The sequence below is a fragment of the Haliotis rufescens genome, unplaced genomic scaffold, assembly GCF_023055435.1.
Source record: "Haliotis rufescens isolate VD_foot unplaced genomic scaffold, xgHalRufe1.0.p SCAF_62, whole genome shotgun sequence".
Taxonomy (NCBI): Eukaryota; Metazoa; Mollusca; class Gastropoda; order Lepetellida; family Haliotidae; genus Haliotis; species Haliotis rufescens.
In genome coordinates, this window is record NW_025964353.1 from 1444643 (window position 1) to 1466299 (window position 21657).

The 21657-nt window shown below is 40.1% G+C and overlaps 1 protein-coding gene across 3 annotated transcripts; it reads right to left on the reverse strand.

Moving 5' to 3' along the window:
* Window positions 1-1351: 1351 nt before the first annotated feature.
* Window positions 1352-21103, reverse strand: LOC124110834 (hornerin-like). 3 transcript variants are annotated; one of them, XR_007218847.1, is made up of 12 exons: window positions 21045-21103; window positions 16419-16731; window positions 14762-14893; window positions 12818-13026; window positions 12043-12292; window positions 11461-11584; window positions 10778-10994; window positions 10095-10259; window positions 9139-9271; window positions 8508-8577; window positions 2237-7362; window positions 1352-2176 (listed from the first exon to the last, which is right to left on the reverse strand). XR_007218847.1 is itself a non-coding variant. In XM_048386905.1 (11 exons), exons 2-11 carry the CDS (start codon window positions 16694-16696, stop codon window positions 5293-5295), a joined length of 3648 nt encoding a protein of 1215 aa, XP_048242862.1. In that variant the 5' UTR covers window positions 16697-16731; window positions 21045-21103; the 3' UTR covers window positions 1352-5292. The 3 variants fall into 3 exon arrangements, 2 of the variants coding, with proteins under 2 accessions (XP_048242862.1, XP_048242863.1); XM_048386905.1 differs by having other exon boundaries at window positions 1352-7362; XM_048386906.1 differs by lacking the exon at window positions 21045-21103 and adding an exon at window positions 20721-21016 and having other exon boundaries at window positions 1352-7362.
* Between the last annotated feature and the right edge of the window lie 554 nt (window positions 21104-21657).

The following is a 21657-nucleotide window of genomic DNA, read 5'->3' on the forward strand; positions in this document are numbered from 1 at the left end:
GCGGTATTCCAGTTATATCCCTGCATGTCCACTTGCTGCAGGAGAATACCCGATGTGGTGCAGGTCTTAACTGCTAACCGCTTTGGTGCAGAACGACCTTGACACACATAATCAGGGTGAAGCGGAGATTCACATCCTTAACCAGCATCAGTGGATGCAGCTCATAAATTCTGGTCATAGTCTCACTTGTGCAGATGTACCTATTTGGCAACACTGCATCCAACTAGCTGTGCTCTAATGGCATATTTCAGAGCTTAGTTAAAAGTTTCAGCCATCATGGTAACTGGGCTGAAACTATATTTGAAACAAAACCCAAATAAAGAGGAATGACATCAGAATTTGCTGAGCACTTCATCAACCGACTTCATACCATCACTACAGGACATGGCCATGAATCACTCACAGAACCCACTGTATCATGTACACAGTAACAAACAGCACTTCACACAGTAACAAACAACACTTCACTTCACACAGTAACAAACAGCACTTCACTTCACACAGAAACAAACAGCACTTCACTTCACACAGTAACAAACAGCACTTCACACAGAAACAAACAGCACTTCACACAGAAACAAACAGCACTTCACACAGAAACAAACAGCACTTCACACAGTAACAAACAGCACTTCACACTAACAAACAGCACTTCACACTAACAAACAGCACTTCACACAGTAACAAACAGCATTTTACACAGAAACACACAACATTTCACACAGAAACAAACAGCACTTCACTTCACACAGTAACAGCACTTCACTTCACTGAGTAACAAACAGCACTTTACACAGAAACAAACAGCACTCATTAAAATCAGATCTTAGTTCTCGCTATCGCTAAACATAGATCTTAGGACATCCCATTAGGGGTCACATCAGAACGACCTTTTATCCAACCAATCAGAGCGTCGCTTACCAGATCATGAAAGTGACAGTCGGAATGTGTTTTCTAATCATGAAACCACGATATATTTAACACGGGGTATTCTGAACGACAGTTACAGGTTTGATGATTATATCCATACAATCTGTGCCATCTATAAACCATTCCAGAATGTTCTAATCAGTTTTAAAAGTTTTAATCGAGAATATGTCAAAATATGTTTCAAAGCGTAGTCACCAGTTTGAAACTAGTGTCGTAAAGCTTGAGAAAGCTGCCATCTGATTGGCCAGTGTCGATTTCTTGTCAGTCATTTCATTGGTCGGTCAAAATTCGCGAAAGGTCGTTCTGACATGACCCGTAATTGGATGTCCTCAGATCTTTTTTAGCGTTAGCGAAAACTAAGATCTGATTTTAATGAGATTGAAACAAACAGCACTTTGGTTTACACAGAAACAAACAGCACTTCACTTTACATGGTTTATTACATCAAGATCCAAAATTATTTTCATCTCCTGTGCAAAACTGTATGAACAAGCAACACATGACTGGTACCTCTCTGTACAATGTGGCCAAGTAACGAGACAGAGCAACATGTAGATTCTTTGGTTCTCAATATCGGCTCCAGATAGCGGGACACTATCATTGCATGGTTAGTAACAGAACAATAAGGATTAGATTACTTAAAAAGTACTTATGCATAGTGGTCAAAGATTTATCAATTTTACATACGAGTCTTATGGATACAAACAGGCATGCTGTATACACTGTTCAAGTTCAAGAAAACTCGATTCTTTCATATTACAATAGTTAATTTGTCACCATGACAGATTAACTATCATAATATTAAAGAATAAGGTGTTCTTTAACTTCTTTTGAGTAGTATAATTTGTCAGTAAACAATACTTATCCATGTTTCCTATTTCTGTTAGGACAGAATATTAATACATAAATATCAACCACATCTACATCCAATAAGGGAACCTATGTCATTTTAATACCATGTCCTCCCCACCACCCAAACCCCGGCTTATCAGTGCTAAGTACGTAGAGGGGTATGCAGACTGCCTAGCTGAGGTGAACAGGGTGAAAATTGTCACAATTTCAATTGATACATACGGCACAATACATATATGTCATGTTGTCACTGCAATGGGACTTCTTATGATTTCTTCAAATGTGTTGGACGAGTTACAAGTTGTTTGCACCTGTTGTAGTGTCCCCGATGTCTTGGAGAATTAAGATCGTGTAGGTCACAACTCGATGTACATGTCTCCTGTTGTGTTTGCACCTGTGACATTGTCTCCTGATAGCGTAGGTTACAACTTTGTGTCTCCTGTTGTGTTTGCACCTGTGACATTGTGTCCCAATATCTTGAGGTTCCTGATGGCGTAGGTTACAACTTTGTGTCTCCTGTTGTGTTTGCACCTGTGACATTGTCTCCTAATGGCGTAGGTTACAACTTTGTGTTTCCTGTTGTGTTTGCACCTGTGACATTGTCTCCTAATGGCGTAGGTTACAACTTTGTGTCTCATGTTGTGTTTGCACCTGTGACATTGTCTCCTGATGGTGTAGGTTACAACTTTGTGTCTCCTGTTGTGTTTGCACCTGTGACATTGTCTCCTTATGGCGTAGGTTACAACTTTGTGTCTCCTGTTGTGTTTGCACCTGTGACATTGTCTCCTAATGGCGTAGGTTACAACTTTGTGTCTCCTGTTGTGTTTGCACCTGTGACATTGTCTCCTGATGGTGTAGGTTACAACTTTGTGTCTCCTGTTGTGTTTGCACCTGTGACATTGTCTCCTTATGGCGTAGGTTACAACTTTGTGTCTCCTGTTGTGTTTGCACCTGTGACATTGTCTCCTAATGGCGTAGGTTACAACTTTGTGTCTCATGTTGTGTTTGCACCTGTGACATTGTCTCCTGATGGTGTAGGTTACAACTTTGTGTCTCATGTTGTGTTTGCACCTGTGACATTGCTCCTGGTGTCTCCAGACTTCCGATGGCGTACCTCGGTACGTTATAACATGGTGTCTCATGTTGTGTTTGCACCAGTGGCATTGAATCTCATCCACTTGAGATGGTGTGAGCTACAAATGGGTACCGGTATGTATGGATAATGTTGTCTGCACCTGGTCTCCCCATCCCAAGGAAGCGGATGAATTATAGGGACATGCTGTGTGGACTCCTCCCATGTCAGACTGATGTGGGTCCTGGATACATCTGGGGGCACAGACAAGCATTCGGTACGGCATACTTCATTTCAGTCAGAAAATACTATCTCTGAGATGACTACACCAGAAGGAAAATAATCTTCAGAATATTTACAATTATAATAAGGCTGGCATAAATTAATCATTAGATAACAATGCATTTTGTTTTCAAGATTGCTAATTTTCTTATTTACCCCAAAAATTATCGCAAAAAGGGTAAAATAAACAACACACCCCAACATAAATGAGATATGGCAGCATATTTTAGTATAGAATATTTTTTATCTAATGATAAATCAACATTGGCCGAATGTATTCTATGAGGTTGTTAATACTGACTCATTAAGACATCACTTGTTAATCTTTGTTTAGAGTCATCTACCCCTCCCCTTTCACGTCACATCTTGGATCATACATGCATTCACATTAAAACATACTATGCAATATGTATTTATTGTTCAATCAAACAGAATTTGGACTAATGTGTAAAGTGAAGGTGTACAGCTAACATCAGTCGAACTAACCTAACCTGATAGACAAGTGCATACAGTCTTTAGTCATTTAGCACCCAACACAATCCTTGAACATATAAATATTCATATATTCAATCCCTTTGCAAAATATACAAACATGCTTGGCAATGTTCCGTCACAAAGATGTTTACACAGGTTTGTTTCAAGTAAATATTTTTTTGTTCAAATTCAACCATCTATCAATTCCTGAAAGAAGACAAATATTAGGAGTAAACTGAATACAAACTCTCTATCAAACCCTCAATTATCTAGGCACATTCAAATGGACATCATATAAATAAAGACAGATATCAACCTGTGGCTGCAGCTGTTTTTCTGGAAAAATATCAAAATCACTTATAATGTGGCAATGTGGGTTGATCTGTTGAAATTTCAATGAAATCCATAATTTCCATTATTAGGCCAAACAAAACCCTTATTTCTAAACCCATCCATGGAAACAGCATGTCATGTCCGACTCAAAACAAAACAATCACACTGGCAACCATACAGAACAAAAAGGGAATCCACACCAATTCCCAAGTCAATCCCAGAGCATCACTTGATCGTAATTTGGAAAGGATTGACGAGATCACACTAGCAGCATATTGAGCAAATTAGCCTCCTTACTGACTAATACTGTTTCATTTAATACTTACAAATAAACCACAGGTTGAATCACTAGGATGACAAAACCGGACTGAATTCCTTTGCAGAAATATTCAGAAAAATACACAGCGCAGAGCTGGCAAAGTCAAAGATCCACACCCAGGACAACAGAATAGTGTAATAGTGTATAAGTGTCACCTTACTAGTAGTCGGTACATGAATATGCAGTACTTGGCATGACAATTAACTGGTCATTAATTAGGGGGGGGGGGGGGGGGGGGGGGAAGAAGAGAGGGGAGAGGGAGGAGGAGGAGAGGTTAGATTGCCAAAATTTAACCACTATTTGGGGGGCATGAAAAGATGACAGGGGACCGGTCATCGATTATATTGAAATTCTATGAAAAAATGTTTGGAGTAGGTGGTGGGAGGGGGCATTAAATAGGTCATGTTTAGTTGGGTTATCAGCAAAATATGATACAGTACTAAGACCAATCTCAACACTATGTCCTACATAACATATGCCCAGTCCCTTCCTAATGAAACTGCTGCAAGTGTTATCAGCAGTTTGAATGAAAACGGCCCTCCTGCTTACTTCCTCAATTACCTCCCTTCATTAATATTTGAACACTTACATTTTCACATTTATAATTTTCGCTAGCAAATCCCTACAGGAAGATCATCAATCCTATCAAAACAACAGTGATACTGATTCTAATGATAACCAATTCAACAAATATAAAGCAACATTAATTAACAGTTCATGTTGTTTATGCTTTCAATGGTTTTATCAAGATTTCATATAAAGCTATGAAAAAAATAACTTCAGATATCAGCTCCTATAGATTAAAAAATGTCTTTGTACATCGTCGTGAATTAAGCAAAGTAAAAACAAGTTAATCACAAAAAGCTTCATCTGAACGTGGAACAATGAATTTGTACATATGCAAAATGTCTGACAGCAGTACGATTCATTTCCTTGGGTGTTACACGACATTAAAATGACTGCACTGTAAAACATTTGGATGAATATTCTACAAGTAAAATGTAATGGGATGTTTTGAGGTGTCTTCTTCTCAAGGTCGCTGAAACCTTGGCTGACCAGGCGGACGGGGAAATCGCTGACCTCCATCAGGACCAAATCTGGGGTTGAATGGAGGACGGGTACCAGGACCGCGAGGACCAAACCGGGGACGATTCTGATTCCATCCTCCTGGAGGACCACCAAAATCTTGTGGATTTCTAGGCCTAAATGATCGTGGACCACCTTGGCCAAAGTTAAGCGGAGGGCCTCGATTTCCTCCTCGGGATCCTCCTTGTTGGTGACGAGGCTCAAAGGGAGGACGCACACCTGGGTTACCATGGGAACCTGGCCCACCATGCTGATTTGAAGGATAGCCTCGACTTTGAGCTTCACCACCATAGTGATTGTCAGATCGATATTGATTACTAGAGGATATGTTATCTCCTCTCATATTGGGTCTACCTCTCTCAAAATTGGAACTTTGGTTTTGAACCTGGTCTTGTTCGTTTTGGCTGTTCCTCCATGAACTGTTAGGAGGTGGTCTATTAAAGTCCATTTGTGCAAATTTATCTGGAGAGTCATTAGCACTAGAGAGATTATTAAAATTTTGCTCAATTTTCTCTTCTGAATACTGTTGCTGATCACTTAGATCACAACCTGGCTCAAGTTTCACCTCGGCTGAAAGGATATCAGACGTTTCTATAAGAGAGGGTGTGTCTGGGTTACTGGGAGGATCCGTGCTCGGTGTATCCCACTTGCTCTTCCTCCGACGGACTCTTTCCCCATTGGCTCCAGTCTTGGAGCCATCTTTACTTCGACTCCCAGCTGCATCATATGGCTTCAGTCCTGTAGCTGCCTTGTCAGAGGAGAAATCGTCAGGTCGGAAAGCCTGACCCCTCTCAAATCTGTCCCTCTCTGGTTCCTGAGGTGGTGGAGGTGGAGGGCCAGTGAACTGGTTGTAGTTTTCTCGACCTGAATCCCTACGAGATTCAGCACTATTTCCTCTATTGTATGGAGAATGATCTGATCGATTATCTCTGTCTCTGTCTCTGTCTCTGTCTCCGGAGCCTGGGCCACCATATGAAGGAGGTCCGCCAAACCCACCCATTCTCTGTTGACTACCAAAATTATCTGAAGAACCTTCTTGCTGCCTACCAAAGCTGGATCCACCATAGCTGCCAGAGTGTCCTGACTGGCCGTAGTTCCTGTCCAATCCTGACTGGCCCTGCTGACTAAAGTTCCTGGAATTCTGTTGGCCAAAGTTCTTTGACTCTTGGTGACCAAACTTTCGGGACTCGTTTTGTCCAAACTGTCTTGATTCTTGATTGCTGTAGTTCCTTGACTCCTGTTGACCTCCATAGCCACCTTGCTGACTTCCATAACCACTCTGATGACTACCAAGGCTACTTTGCTGACCACCAAAACCTCCTGGTGCATTTTGCTGATTACCAAAACCTCTTCCGTTTCCAGAACCCCTTGCACTATCTTGTGCATTGTTGCTTTCTTGACTGTATTGATCATCACTACTCTGTTGCCATGGTTTCCTGTCAGCTTGTTCTCTGTTCTGCCAGTTCTGTTGTACATCACTGCCAAACGGCGGCCACCTCTGAGACCCCCCTCCTCCTCTCCCTTCAGGTGTACCAGCACTGTTCTGACGTTGCTGATCCCCAGAAGGTGGGAACATCTGGTTGAAGTCCTGTTGAGGCAATGCTGGTGTTCTTCTGGAGTCCCCATACTGCTGCTGAGACCAGCCGTACTGTCCCGGATTCCACTTAAGTTCCTCTTTCACCGGAAGTTTGTCTGCCCATGCTCCTGCTGCAACCCCTGCAGCTGCAGCTGCCGCTGCCGCCGCCGCTGCCACTGCCGCTGCTTGGGCCGTGGGATCCTCCTCTCCTCCTCCGTACTCCTTGATGAAGTCAAGGGCACTGCCCGACTCCTGCTTGGTTCTCTTGCTGGGGGGTTCGTTTGACTCAAAGCCTCGCTGGTACCCTCCCCGGGACTGGTACCCTCTGTCCTGTCTCCCACTGTCGTACCCCTGGTGCTGCTGGTCTTGGTATCTGCCCTGACCTTGCCGGGGTGAATGGTTTCGAGGGGGGTGGCTGTCTCCTGATCTGAAGTTGTGCTGCGAAAGATACACAAAAGTTCTAAATTTGTAAGACAACTCATCTTCAAATAAAAGTGTAATTTTGCATTTATTCAGATATCAGTGAACATTTCAGAAAATATTGTGTATGCATCATCACTGATATCTGTGCTAAACACTGCAGATCGAAATTGTCTCTTAGCATACTTTTCAGTTGAATTTAGTGTTATCATGTGGACTATTTTTAGCTGTGCTTACTTGACCAAGTGTTTTCCCTAGTGTCTAGCCTGTGGGGGCATAAATGGTAGTAAGTATCCATGCTTATCAATATATTTCTTTGTTTGTTGTTTAACGCCGCACTCAGCAATATTCCAGCTATGTGACCGCGGTCTGTAAATAATCGAGTCTGGACCAGACAATCCAGGGATTGACATCATGAGCATCAATCCCTGCAGTTGGGATACGATGACAAGAATCAACCAAGTCAGCAAGCCTGGCCACCCTATTCCGTTAGACGCCTCTTGCGACAAGCATAGTTGCCTTTTACGACAAGCATGGGTTGCTGAAGACCTTGTCTACCCCGGATCTTCATGGGTCCCATGTTTATCAAAGAGACCACTGAATAGAGAATCAATCATTATGTGTGACCTGGCTGATTGCAAGTCATTGTACCACAATGTGGATTGTTTCTCATGCTATAACCTACTGGTGTCTCGAGCCCTGGTTTTATCCCTGGTACTGTCAGTCCCTGGTATGTACAATGATAAACCATGTCAAACAATGATGACAACCCTTAGTGAGCTGAGCTTCCTGATCGTCACCCATTCAGATGGCCCTACACAGCAGTGATTGTGAACCCAAAATATGAATTACAGTCAACTCTTACGGCAATCAGGAAACAGACCCCTCCTAGCTATAACTAACGGGTGGGTATGGTTTTACGCTGCTTTTAGCAATATTCCAGCAATATCAAGGCAGGGGACACCAGAATTGGGCTTCACACATGGTACCCATGTCAGGAATCGAACCCGGGTCTTCGGCGTGACGAGCAAATGCTTTAACCACTAGGCTACCCGACCGCCCTCATCTCTTGAGACCTACAGTGGGTAGGGTTGGGTAATAGGGGGCTGGGTACCCAGGTAGTAAATTTGACTCGTCCCAGCCCTAAAGCCCACCATGCCTACCTGATTCCTGCTGTCATGTCTGAACACAGCCTCTCTGGGTGGCCGCTTCTCCTGGCCCTCCTTGTTGTATCTGGAAATTAATTAAAAACAACATTATTATCATCTTTTTGTTTGTTGTTTAACGCCACATTCAGCAATATTCTAGCTATATGACGGCGGTCTGTAAATAATCGAGTCTGGACTAGACAATCCAATGATTGACATCATGAGCATTGATCTCAATTGGGATATGATAACATGCATCAACCAAGTCAGCAAGCATGACCACCTGGTTCCGTTAGTCGCCTCTTATGACAGGCATAGTCGCCTTTTACGGCAAGCATGGGTTGCTGAAGACCTATTCAACCCAAGATCTTCTCAGGTCTTTTATCATCCTATTGTGGGAATCATCAATTTCAGCACAGAAACACTGCCAAACACACACCAATTTCACAGTAAATGCCTCCTAATTGAGCAGGTTTGGAGGAAACTGCTTCTCAGGGAGACCAGGGCTCTACGACTTTTCATAACTCCCATAGTTAAATATGGACGCAGTATCACTGAGACCCAACAAAAGGTGGAGGAATACACAGTTGTCTACCCTTTACCTTGTTATCTGCAATGTTGTCAAACCAATAAGTGTGTTACTCACTGCTGAACAAGTGTCACTATCTGGTCCTTGTTCAACTCCACAAAGTCAATCCTGTCAAACAGATTGTCTCGATCTTCCGGCAGGGTGAAGTTGGCTTTCATCTCCAGAACGGCTTCCTCGGGAACTATTTTACCTGCAAACCAGCAGAGGGAGCAAGTGAGTGAGCAGAGATTTACCTGGGTCTATCTTATTGGTTGGTTGGTTGGTTTGTTGTTTAACGCCGCACTCAGCAATATTCCAGCCATATGATGGCGGTCTGTAAATAATCGAGTCTGGACCAGACAATCCAGTGATTAATATCATGAGCATCGATCCACGCAATTGGGATCGATGACATGCATCAACCAAGTCAGCGAGCCTGACCACCCTATCCCGTTAGTCGCCTTTTACGACAAGCAGTCGCCTTTTAGGGCAAGCATGGGTTGCTGAAGACCTATTCTACCCCGGATCTTCATGGGTCGTCTTATTGGGAGTCCTGGTATCACTCAGACCCTAAATTCTCTTGGGTCTCGGGCATGAAACAGAAATCCCAGGCTAACCACAGTGAATTATTTTACTCCACTCTTAGCAATATTCCAGAAGAGTGGAGAATCAAGCCCTAGGTTTCAGCAAGACAAGAATTGCTTTAACCACAAGGTTACCCTACTGTCCAATATTAAGTGTTGAATATCATCAAAAAAAGTCTCCAGTTGAGCATCATTTACTTGAAAGCTTTCACTTAGAAGAGTGAGTGATGTAGCGATCTATCAAGCATCATTACAACTATGTCGACTCGAAGAACTGACTTCACACAACATGACCATGTAGAGTGCAGCATGGCTAGAAATACTCTAGCCACTTTGATTAATTGATCAAAGATTAAGTCACAACTGTTGCACCACAGTGACACAGCCTTAGTGCTAACATTCTGATAATAGGAATAAAATGATCATGTGCTCGGGATATAAATATATTACCATCTTCCACGGTCCTCTTGTGCGACCTTCGCAACAGTTCTGCATCATCTGGCTGCAGGACAGCAGCAATTCTGTAGAACCCATTGAAGTTTCTCATCTTCTTCCTCCTGGCAGATGGGTACACGTTTGTCTGGTCTAAGATGTAGTTTCTCTTTCTCTTCCCAGCTGAAACAGCAGAGGCAAAGCTTTAATTATCACTTAATGGTTAGTGTCAGAATAGATTGTTCGTTCATTCGTTGTTTAACGCTACACTCAGCAATATTCCGCTATATGACGGCGGTCTGTAAATAATCAAGTCTGGACCGGACTATCCAGGGATTGGCATCATGAACAATTGAGATACAATGACATGCATCAACCAAGTCAGCGAGCCTGATCAACCGATCCTGTTAGTTGCCTCTTACGACAAGCATAGTCGCCTTTTAGGGCAAGTATGGGTTGCTGAAGACCAATTCTAATCTGGATCTTCACAGGTCGCCAGATGACAGTACATCACAGTAGATGGTGGTTATTGATGCAATTCTCTCAATGCTCAGCATCCCTTTTCTTGTCACCGACTGAAAAACATGGTATATAAGTGTATCGATTCTGCTAGTATTACAACCATGAGGGAGCACCAGTTACGTTAACCCAATGTCTACTCCTGTTCTTGACACTTTACTCCAAATCAAAGTGAACCTCACCAATGGTGAAGAGTTTGTTGAGACATTGCGATGCCTTGTTGATGAGAACTTCCCAACGTCCGTGGTAGTTCCGCTTCCTTGGCAGGCCCATCACCCTCATCTTCTCTATCAAGGTGTCTGTACCAATAATGTTGTATCGTTTCTCAGGATGGTTCTTGTACATGTTCAGTCCCCATGTTGTCTTTCCTGCACCTGGCAGTCCCACAATCATTATCATCTGAAAACGAACAATTTATCAGTTGATAAAAGGAGCATTTACATATACACGTCACTGACGTTATACAACAGATTTATTAAAAGTCAACAAACAATAATGAGTGAGTATGGTTTTATGTCGCTTTTAGCAATATACCAGCAATATCACGGTGGGAGACACCAGAAATGGGCTTCACACATTGTAACCATGTCGGGAATTGAACCCGAGTCTTTGGCGTGATGAGCAAACGCTTTAACCACAAGGCTACCCGACCGCCCCCAACAATTAATAAGCACCGCAAAGTATTATGATAATGATTAAAGTGAGTATAAAGATTAAAGTGAGCAAGAGACATTCGTTCCCATATTTTGCAATAATTTCATGCTAACTTAAATTTCACGTTTTACAGTATACATGGTACATATACATATCTGGACACATATATGGAGGATTTTTTGTATCTATAAATGAATTTATTGATCCTCACCTCACAATCAGAGATTTTCTCTGGCTCTTTCATGCCCCTAACTTTGTCTGTAGTCTGACCGATGTATTGATACATGGCAGGAGGCGGAAACCAAGGGTCGATCTGACCAAGATTCACTTGAAATCTGAAACAAATGGCACAAGAAATTAGACTTGAGATTACATATATCGTACGGTAAACGTCCTCTCATTTTACAGGATCTAGCACCTTGTTTGTTGTTTAATTTCGCACTCAGCAATATTCCAGCTATATGATGGCACCATGTAAGTAATCAAGTCTCTGCCAGTGATGATATATATTGCATAATATTGAGATTACATGGAATCTGTCTTCACGTGAAATGGCTCCTGAAAACTCTAACCCTTAACAGCATTGATATACACCATTCAACATAACATTACACAGCCATGGTCGACTGAGAGAGGGGGACACACAGACAACAGACAGACTCATACGTCACATACAAAGTCAGTTCCTGCAACTTTGATACTGGTTGTTGCGTGTCTGTGGTATGTTAACATTTAAAACTACTTCAAAAGATAAAAATAGGGGAATATTTTGATCTCATTAAGTTGTACTTGCCTACAGTTTTTGGACAGAATGTGCGGGAACAGCGCCATGTCTTTGTTACCCACAGGGTAGCTGTGAAGTGGGATAGCTACCCCTAAATATCGGCCATTCTTCATGTAGGAGATTTTAGCTGGACGGTCATCTAAGTCCAACATGGCACCGATGACATCCCCAACCTCAAATTTTTCACCATAATTGGAGAATTTATTATTTGTTGAAAATTTGCCAGTACCACCGTAACCATAAGACCAAGGTTCTTCTCCTAAAACAAAATGTATTAAAAATCATAAACATGACTAAGAAGGCAAAAAGTTGTACATCAAGATATGGCAGCCAACAGAGTGTTGATAGTAAGTCATTATTATTGGAGACATTGTACGTAAGTGATTGTATATGGCTATCATTATTTCATGTTGCAGTCAGCACAAAGGCGTATAAACTAAAAGACTCCGGGCCACGAAACCAGTGGTTGATAGCATGTGCAATGATCCACACACTGACTGGTCGATAGGAGGGACAAAGAAGGGAAATAACTCCCTGGGGGCGCTACGATCAAACCTGGAAATTCGAGCCTAGTTTTGGCAAGTCAGTTTATAGTCAGTTAACGCTCCTTGCCTCAGTAAGATGTGTCAGGGTACAAGGACATAAAATCAGTCAGGTCTCATCTTGTAAGCACTGATTTTTCACTAGTTGACAAGCATGGAGAACTCTGGGTGTATTGTGCCATGGAATCCCCCCGGAAGAACAGTAATGTTGGTAATATAACACTGCATTAGTATGATCTTACCTAACTGGAATGACGATGAATCTATTGACCAGCCAACTCGGATGATGTGAGGGTCAGTTTCATTGTGGTCATCACCAAAGTCCACTGGCAGGTGCTCTGTGATGTGGACCTCAAAGAAACCTTTCCCCTTGCAGATACCGTGCGAGGCTCGTACCCCTGACCATGTGAAGCAGAAGCCACTGGGCTGGTTCAGTGTGTGAGCACCATACCTGGAAACACAATAGAAGAATGAGTGAGAGTGAGTATGGTTTTACGCCGCCTTTAGCAATATTCCAGCAATATCACATCCGGGGACACCAGAAATAGGCTTCATACATTGTACCCATGTCGGGAATTGAACCAGAGTCTTCGGCGTGATGAGCAAACACTTTAACCATTAGGCTACCCGACCACACCGCAATAGAAGATGAAGAAATAATGATAGGGACCCTTCTCTGTGGTCTGACAAGGTTTATCTACAACATGAATGGAGCTTACTAGGTGTGCCACTGGCCTCAGCAATAGCCAAACATTAGTGGAAAAGTTTTCTTTTCAAATAAAATGCAGATAATATTTTCCTTCCAAAACCCCACCTAAATTCGGCCAATAATCAATCACAAATATTCAAGTTGACATGGTCACAACCTCCTCAAAATTCTAACTGCAATGCTTGTCAAATATAATCCAGTAAGAGCATAAAGAAAATGTATGAAATTCCAAATGAATATACAGGGCAGATTGGACTGATCAAAATAGTAAATATAGAATGCTAAACGAGCTCCCGTGTAATACCAATTTTATGAAACGAGTGAATAGTTGTGGTATCTGACGACCGAAAGCGAGTTAGATACCACAACTATTCACGAGTTTCATAAAATTGGTTTTTACACGGGAGCGAGTTTAGTATTTTATTTATTACTTGCCATTTATAGTGTTTTTAGAATTATACTGTTGAGTATGAATAGGCTGACACCTACATGATCCACGGCATAGTTCAATTGAGTTTAACAGAATAATACTTCAAACACGTCAAAAGTTGAAATGTATGAATCTAATACTATACACCGGTCCACCTTTAGAATTCAGGCGTCCGTTACACAAAATTATCGTAGGGCTAATCGCAACTCACATACTTTAACTTAGACTAACGACTGTCGTTGCGCTACAATATGATCACCTTGTGGAACGGGCCTTGCACCTCAAAGTTTACAATCACGTCACAATACCGAATGACGTAAATTGTGGAATTCTTTTGCAAGATCCATCGGCAAAACAATGCCATGTGACGTCAGCCTAGCAACAAGGTTGCTGGGGTCATCGAGTGTGCATAAGCTCCTCTCAGTGATCTATCAACTCCATACGCAATGTCGTTGAATAAGCCAAGGGATGTTGAGAGCTTTCAATATTTGTTCGTGAAACGTGTTTCGAGAGTACATAAGCACGCGTTTTGGTATTACACAATGTGTAATACAGCTGTATGTTTATCAAACGGGTGATCTCTTCACGGGCAAGTAATAAATTAAATTCTGACACCTCACAATCTGGAAAGGAAATTTTAGGCTAATAGCTTCAGACCATTACTGATGAAAAACTCAACATACTACTTACATTATTCAGTTACATTAATCAGTTAGCATGGTTAATGTGTTTTCCAGGTTATGGTTAATGTGTTTTTCCAGGTTATGGGTAATGCGTTGTTCCAGGTTATGGTTAATGAGTTGTTCTTGGTTATGGTTAGTGAGTTTACCAAGTTATGGTTAATGAATTGTTACAGGTTATGGTTAATGAGTTGTTCATGGTTATGGGTAATGCGTTGTTCCAGGTTATGGTTAATGAGTTGTTCCAGGTTATGGGTAATGAATTTTCCAGGTTATGGTTAATGTGTTTTCCAAGTTATGGGTAATGAATTTTCCAGGTTATGGTTAATGAGTTGTTCCAGGTTATGCCATACTGAGCAAATCTTACCCTTCACTGTCTATGACAAGGTTGAGGTCCGAGTTGAATTCATCCAAGACTGTGATTGATTCTGCGGGGATAGGTGGCTCCTCCTCTACAATGTCCTCAACAGGCATCGCAGGGACTGCCAGACCAGGGAAACTGTAACCATGGTAACATTTTACTCCGGTTATCTCCATGACAGGCTACTCAAAATTCATGAGGACTAGTCAAATCCTATAGAAGGCTTAGTTACTGCTTACCACATTGCCTAGTTGGAAATTCTATTTCTTAACACTAATATGTTCCAACTTTCAAACAACGTAGTAAAATCTACATATTTTTTACATTTCCACCACACAGCATCCACAGAAGTGAGGACGTCTTGTATCTGCACATTACCAAGCCATGATAGAGAATAAAGAACGTATGCCACATTGAACATGACCACGGACCAAGATGGCGAACTGGAACAACAAAGCATCCTGTAAAATTACTGTAACACAAAGCCACTAACACGTGCAAAATATTAATGCTATCGCAAAAATATATAGTAGAACATGTAGACACCAACGACATGAAGGAGATAATTACAAATAACATTTTAAAAAATACATAACCTCTGACCACACAGGATGAACACAATGAGCTGGAGCAGTGTATAAAACACAGCTTGCCATCCTGGTGACAAGGATGAAAGTGCAGACACGTGACGTTATCACTTCTGTGGTCACATTACCATGGAGTAATGCAGGATAAGTTAACAAATTTGACATTTTGTAATAAGTATATAATACCATCTAATGGTTTTACACGACACACAAACATGTGTCAAGTACACACAAATGTAGAGAATGGACGCAGAGAAAAAAAAGTTGCATCCCAAGGGGCGCACAATATCCATGGTACTCAATTCTTGTAGAGAAATGTATAGGTTGGGTAATTATCAAATCTTACAGTACACTACACCACATAATTTCATTACTTTACAGGACCCTTGAAATAAATTTTTGGGGGACCTCTGCATTTCCAGTTTGGTAAGTTAAAGTAAAACCCTGCTATCTCTAAATCTGAGGATAGATATGCAAATAAAACCATGTGAACATTCGTAGATGACTTTGTATGAATGTAGGCATGATACAACCAATGAATTTGCCAACCTGGTGATGACAACATTGATACATGTAACACAAATGTTAAGTGTCTAAATATCATGTTCAGTATGAAAAAACATGGCTAGTAATACAAGACTTGTTATCACATATAATACTATAATACTATACAATAATCAACTTCATTGAGAAAGAGTCTTCCTTGTGGTTATAAGAATTTGCAAACCTCCAGGATTACTATCAGGCCTAATAAAATAATGTTGAAGGTCCTATTATTACTAATCTTAAAATAGGCCACCCGGTAGGTAGGCTATTATTTCTTCAAAAACCTGCAAATATGTTGGAGAGCTACTTTAAACTTAGTACTGATTGGAATATATTTTCAGGTGCACTCTGTCTTTTGTCACCAACGAGGTACAACAGAAATATTACTTTACGGTTTAACCTTAAAATAGGGTTGGTTGGATCATCGGAACCACAACACTTCTTTTTGGCCTATTTGATTTTAATCTCAAAATATGTTCACAAAAAATTGTACATGGTTTATTTCTTCGGGCAAATTAACTTATACTTACCAATGGTTAGCCCTGGCATCGACAAACTGTCTCTGGTCTGGTAAGGCAGCAAGAGCATTGAGACCTGGTGGTGCTTGTCTGGCCGCAAGGGGGATGCCCTGAGCCATGGTAGTAGACACTGGCGCCATGCCCCCTGCATGGGCTACAGCAACACCGGGGGGTATCATCTGCGGGATACCTGGATGTGGGGTCTGGATCCCCTGGAGGGGCATCCCTGGCATCGCCACCATGAAGTGCTGGGGCATCATCATGGGGACAAACCCAGGATACTGATTCATACTTAAGTATTTGTTTCTTCTACAACATCACTACACTGAAAAGAAGTAAAACATTTTTAATACTGAGCCATCAAATTATTTAAAATGGTCATTTAATTTGAAAAATGACTGAATAATGACCCAAACAATGTTCACATCAGGAATTTTCTGACATGGGCCATAAATGTGAAAATTTCAAATAATCCAGAGGTACACCCACACTTGCCCATACAGAACTATGTTAAAATGCCCCATTGTATTTGGAAATGTGGGCCTTTTTCCAAATTAAGGGGCTAAAAGCACAAGGCCCCACCCTAGAATTATCCCTGCCCACAGCTCTGGCTATATATAATTAGCCTCCTTTGCAGCGTTAGTCCTGTAGTCCTTACCAAAGTGACCAATAAATAAGGTATCATAAGGACGAGTAGAAATTAGCCATTTTTAAGGGTTTTGCTATATGTTACCATTATAAGGACTAGTGGACTAACATGTTAGTTTTGCTGCTTTCAGTCATGCAATTTTTTCAAATTAGTAAACCTCTCCATTGTATGTTGTTTTGTTTTTTTATCCAATGGCTGTACATTCAATGTGCATTGAAATAAATGCATCATCAAACTAAGGCGAGGATCGACGACCCCCACCTTAAAATGCATCACCAAATTAATGCAAATGTTGACCCCGCACCCCAAAAGTGACACTATGTGTTATTGAAGTAGAGTGTACCAGAAACTAATAGAGTAAACAGTTTTCCTTGTTTCTGCCTTGAAGCATGGAAGTGCTGCATGTTTTGTTTTGAAATCTCAAGCAGAGAATTATTTTGGAATGTTTGCAAAAAGTTAAATATTTTCATACACACATTTCCATTTTGCATGAAGATAAATATTATCTAGACAATTTGTAGTGATAACAAAAGCAAACTATGCGTATAACGTGCAGCGAGTGGGTTGTAGTCAAAAAGGCCTCTAAAGTCAAGATGGCCACAAAGAAAAGTTATAACAAGAAAAAAGTCAGAATGGCCATGAAAATAATTTTGCATTTTTGGGTGGTATTATATATCTACAAAGGCATTATTAGTAGGGCTGCAATGATACAGGAAGGTCACGATACGATACGCATCTCGATATTCTGGTCACGATACGATACGTATCTCGATACGCAATGATACAAAAACAAGACTTAAAGCATGTCAAGATTGAACCTTTCATGATTTTGGAACAGTTAACATTATTTTATAATAACAAGACTACTGAAGTTGTTAAGCTTCAAAGTGGAACTTTCTCGAACTTTCCTTCAAAACAATTCAAAGTTCAAACACCAGAAAATAATTAATGTACTTCACCAGTTATACAACTTCAAAGAATTTGTATGCAATGGTCGAAGAAATTGTATCTGAAATTATTGTTTTATCAGGAATAATATATTCCAATATCGTGTTACTTTAGTTGCAGCGTTTACTCTATATGTATTTAAAATTATAAAAACCACAAGCGTAGCATTTTGGTACTGGTGATTACTGTTGCAGGATATTTTTATGTATGGAACAATTTGACCAGTCACCGTAGGGACTTCCCTGCGACACGTATTTCGATTGCGAAAATGTTATGTTGAAATATATTAGCCAAATTGCCACATATATGACTTTTAACAAGTCAAAGTATGTCATTTTTAATATATGTATCCATTCTTTAGCAACTTAAGTTCGTTTAAATGCGTCAAAAGCGGTTATCTGACCGTGGTTGCTGTATCTCTTCACACACGATTTCACCTAACTTAATGAAAACAATATTGAATGAAAGTTTGAATAAAATTAATAAAATATGTTAGAAAATTTAATAACAAGATGGTATAATGATGGTATTGAATTGTGTACTTCAGTTCGGTTTTGCTGACTGGTATTTCTGGTGTTATGTGCTTGCGGTGATCAGCTGATAATGTTTTTTGAGATGGGGAAAAAACATCTGTTAGTGTAAAACCTGAGCTTATTAAAAATGTAAGTACATTTTGGGGAGCCATGCGTTACGGCGCGCTATAACCAAGTTAGCGGTTGATTGAAAGGCACAATTTCGAGGAATAGCTGTACTTGAGATTTGCGTTCCGTATCGTGGCGCATCGATAAATGGGCCCGCGTTTATCGTATATCGTACCGTGGGTCAAGTATCACGATGCATCAGAATATTGGTGTATCATTTCACCCTTAATTATTAGATCCATGAGAATTGAGAGATGAGTTATCAATCACCTATAGCTTGTGGCAATCACCTATTATAATACACTTAATAAAGATTTGCATGCAGAACAGAGATCTAAGTTATCAGCATGCATCTTGTTTTATACAGATATAACAAGCCTACCTTTAGCCAGTTTGAGATTATTTTAGAGATGAATTTGAATCAGTTGAGAAAAGCTTTCACTTTTTTGAATGTGACACAATTATTGAGTTGTAATCTTTATTTATCAGTGTGGCCTTTATTAAAGAAAATTGATGGCTGTTTTGACTATAGGTTGTGGTCGTTTTGACTTTTTTTCTGTGGTCATTTTGACTTTACCCTTTGATGCTGTTTTGACCTGCTCCCCAGGTAGTTAACTAAGCATACCAAACTAAGTGCCCTCAATGCCTTTGATAAGATCTAGATAAATCCCTGATATTTCCAGTTTGTTTTGGACAGAGACATAATGAAAGAGCCCGAAAACCTGTGATTCGTACTTTGAGTCACCTATTCACGTGCCTATAGAGTACACAGAGTACACATAAATGGATACATTTTATGAAGGACTGCGGATAGACAGACAGTTTATTCAGTAAGAAGGCCATAGGCCCATAATATAGACAATGGTTGATTGCATGAACTACGCATGCCAAGGAAGTAGTCGATTTAAGTTTCTCTTAGCCGTTGGACTTTATATAGATATAAACATGTGTTATATACAACATCAAAGGTTTCTGATGAAATTATTTCAGTTAAAGATGTTACAGTTTGAAACTTGATATACTGTTTAAGATACATATTTCTTAGGGCTGAATAACGCTCACATACAAGTAAAACATGAAATTCATCTTCAATAAAAGATATACCATTTTCTATACAATATTTACATAATCGTTCAGTGTATGGGACATTTGTGTATCTCCCCAAGTCAATTGCAAGTTTAAACTTGCTACATCTGAAACGAGTCATACATATTCTCAGATCTACTGGTATGGGGAGTGTAAGATATTTTTCTACATTTAACAGGGATTTAAAATGTTTATAATAAAAGGTTTCAGATATACTATTGATAGAACTACACCATGATTGTTGAAGGTTATCAAATAATCTTTGCTTAAAAAGATGAATAAATACCTTCACATTGCCAACATCTTGTGTTAACCATACATATCCAAAACCTAATTTAAACAAAATATTCTTAATGTGAGTAGCCCATGTGGTGCGACCAGAATGGTCCAGTGATTTGAGCATTAAATAACATTGGCGAGGCAGTCTGCGCTCGTCCAAACGCAGTAGCCTGCACCAATACTTGATGGCCCTTGTGGTATACACAAGCTGGAGAGGGGCTCTTCCGCACTCTCCTAAAACCATTGCATTGTTTGTTGTTTTACCTGTATTTAGAAACCATTTACACATTTTGTTCTGTACAACTTCAATAATTTTACAATATGAGATTCCCCATATTTCTGCACTGTGACAGACAATAGGCACAATCATAGCATCAAATATCTTAAATAAATCTTGACAGGGTATATTACCAACTTTCTTTTGATATCTATATAATGTCATAATGGCCTTGTTACTCTGTGCAGCAAGAGTATTTAGTGCCTTAGTCCAAACAAGTTTGTAAGAAGAGTACATTTAAAAATAAAAAGACTTAGCTATTTATGTATATATGCATATGGTTATTGGAAATTGACAAAAATTCAATGTATGTTTTTTCTACCTCCCTAGAATAGGTTTTCTCGAGCAATTATGTTTATGTGCAAAACAAAACTCATGGTAGTTATGGGATATTCCGATCGAACAATCCCTGGTGAATAATATTCCTCTTGTACCAGTTTCTCTCAAACTTGTGTTTTTTCCTTTTCAGTCATTCATTAGATGTGAGCGAAGTTTTGTTTCGTCAACCAAGATATATCTCACAGCGCCATGTCAGAATTGGATATCAGTTTCAGATGCCGCATGGTCACAATGATTTTTCGTAATTTCCATGTAATTGCAGAATGTAAGTATCAAAACATCACGTATTTCGCCATGCCCTAATTTAAGAAATCGTTATTGTGTTAGGAAAAACCAGGATGAATTTTAGGCATGGCGTGTATGAAACAAAACATCACCCAAATTAGAAAAATATGTAAATAATCTCTAAAACATCTCACTAGTTTGAACAGGTTCCCCGTCAACAAAATGGCGTATGTATTTATTCTTACCGATACAGACTAGAGAGTTGGCAAGAACGATAACTCTGGTTAAGAAACTTACCTTCATCTTCCGAAGAAATTCAAACAATGTAACAGTTCAAGCCTAAATGTTTATATGAGTCGGGGTGATAAATCAGAACATAAAACCTTTGCTAACGTAAGCTTTAGGTAAAATGTTTAAATGTGAAAATAGATAAATAAAGTTCACAAGACTAGATTTAATCCATTTTATTTTCAAATGTGTGTTGTTAGAAACATACATCCTGTTTTCAGTGAAGAATAAGACCATCACACCATGTTGTTATCTCCTTAGTATTTAGCCCCTATTCAGACTCATCCTGTTTGGAATCTGATATATTGGTAATAAAATACTGAAACTCAACGCTTGAAACGTTGGTGTTTTTTCCTAACTGTTCGCCTATTCATTCACGGTTTTAGCACTCGCAGACTTTTGTGTTTTATGCCTGCTTTAAGCAATAATCCAAACAATAATGATAGTTATAATGCGCCCAATCCACCCCCTTAAAAGCTTGCTCAAATCGCTAAATTAGTCAGTACAGTTGATAGAAAA

Excerpts from the sequence above, each read along its gene's own strand:
- LOC124110834 (XM_048386905.1), bottom strand. The coding sequence starts at position 16,696 with ATGAATCAGTATCCTGGGTTTGTCCCCATGATGATGCCCCAGCACTTC. Across the intron at positions 14,894-16,418 it reads GATGCCAGGGCTAACCATTG|TTTCCCTGGTCTGGCAGTCC; the intron begins GTAAGTATAAGT and ends CCATGGTTACAG. Across the intron at positions 7,363-8,507 it reads GACATGACAGCAGGAATCAG|CACAACTTCAGATCAGGAGA; the intron begins GTAGGCATGGTG and ends TATCTTTCGCAG.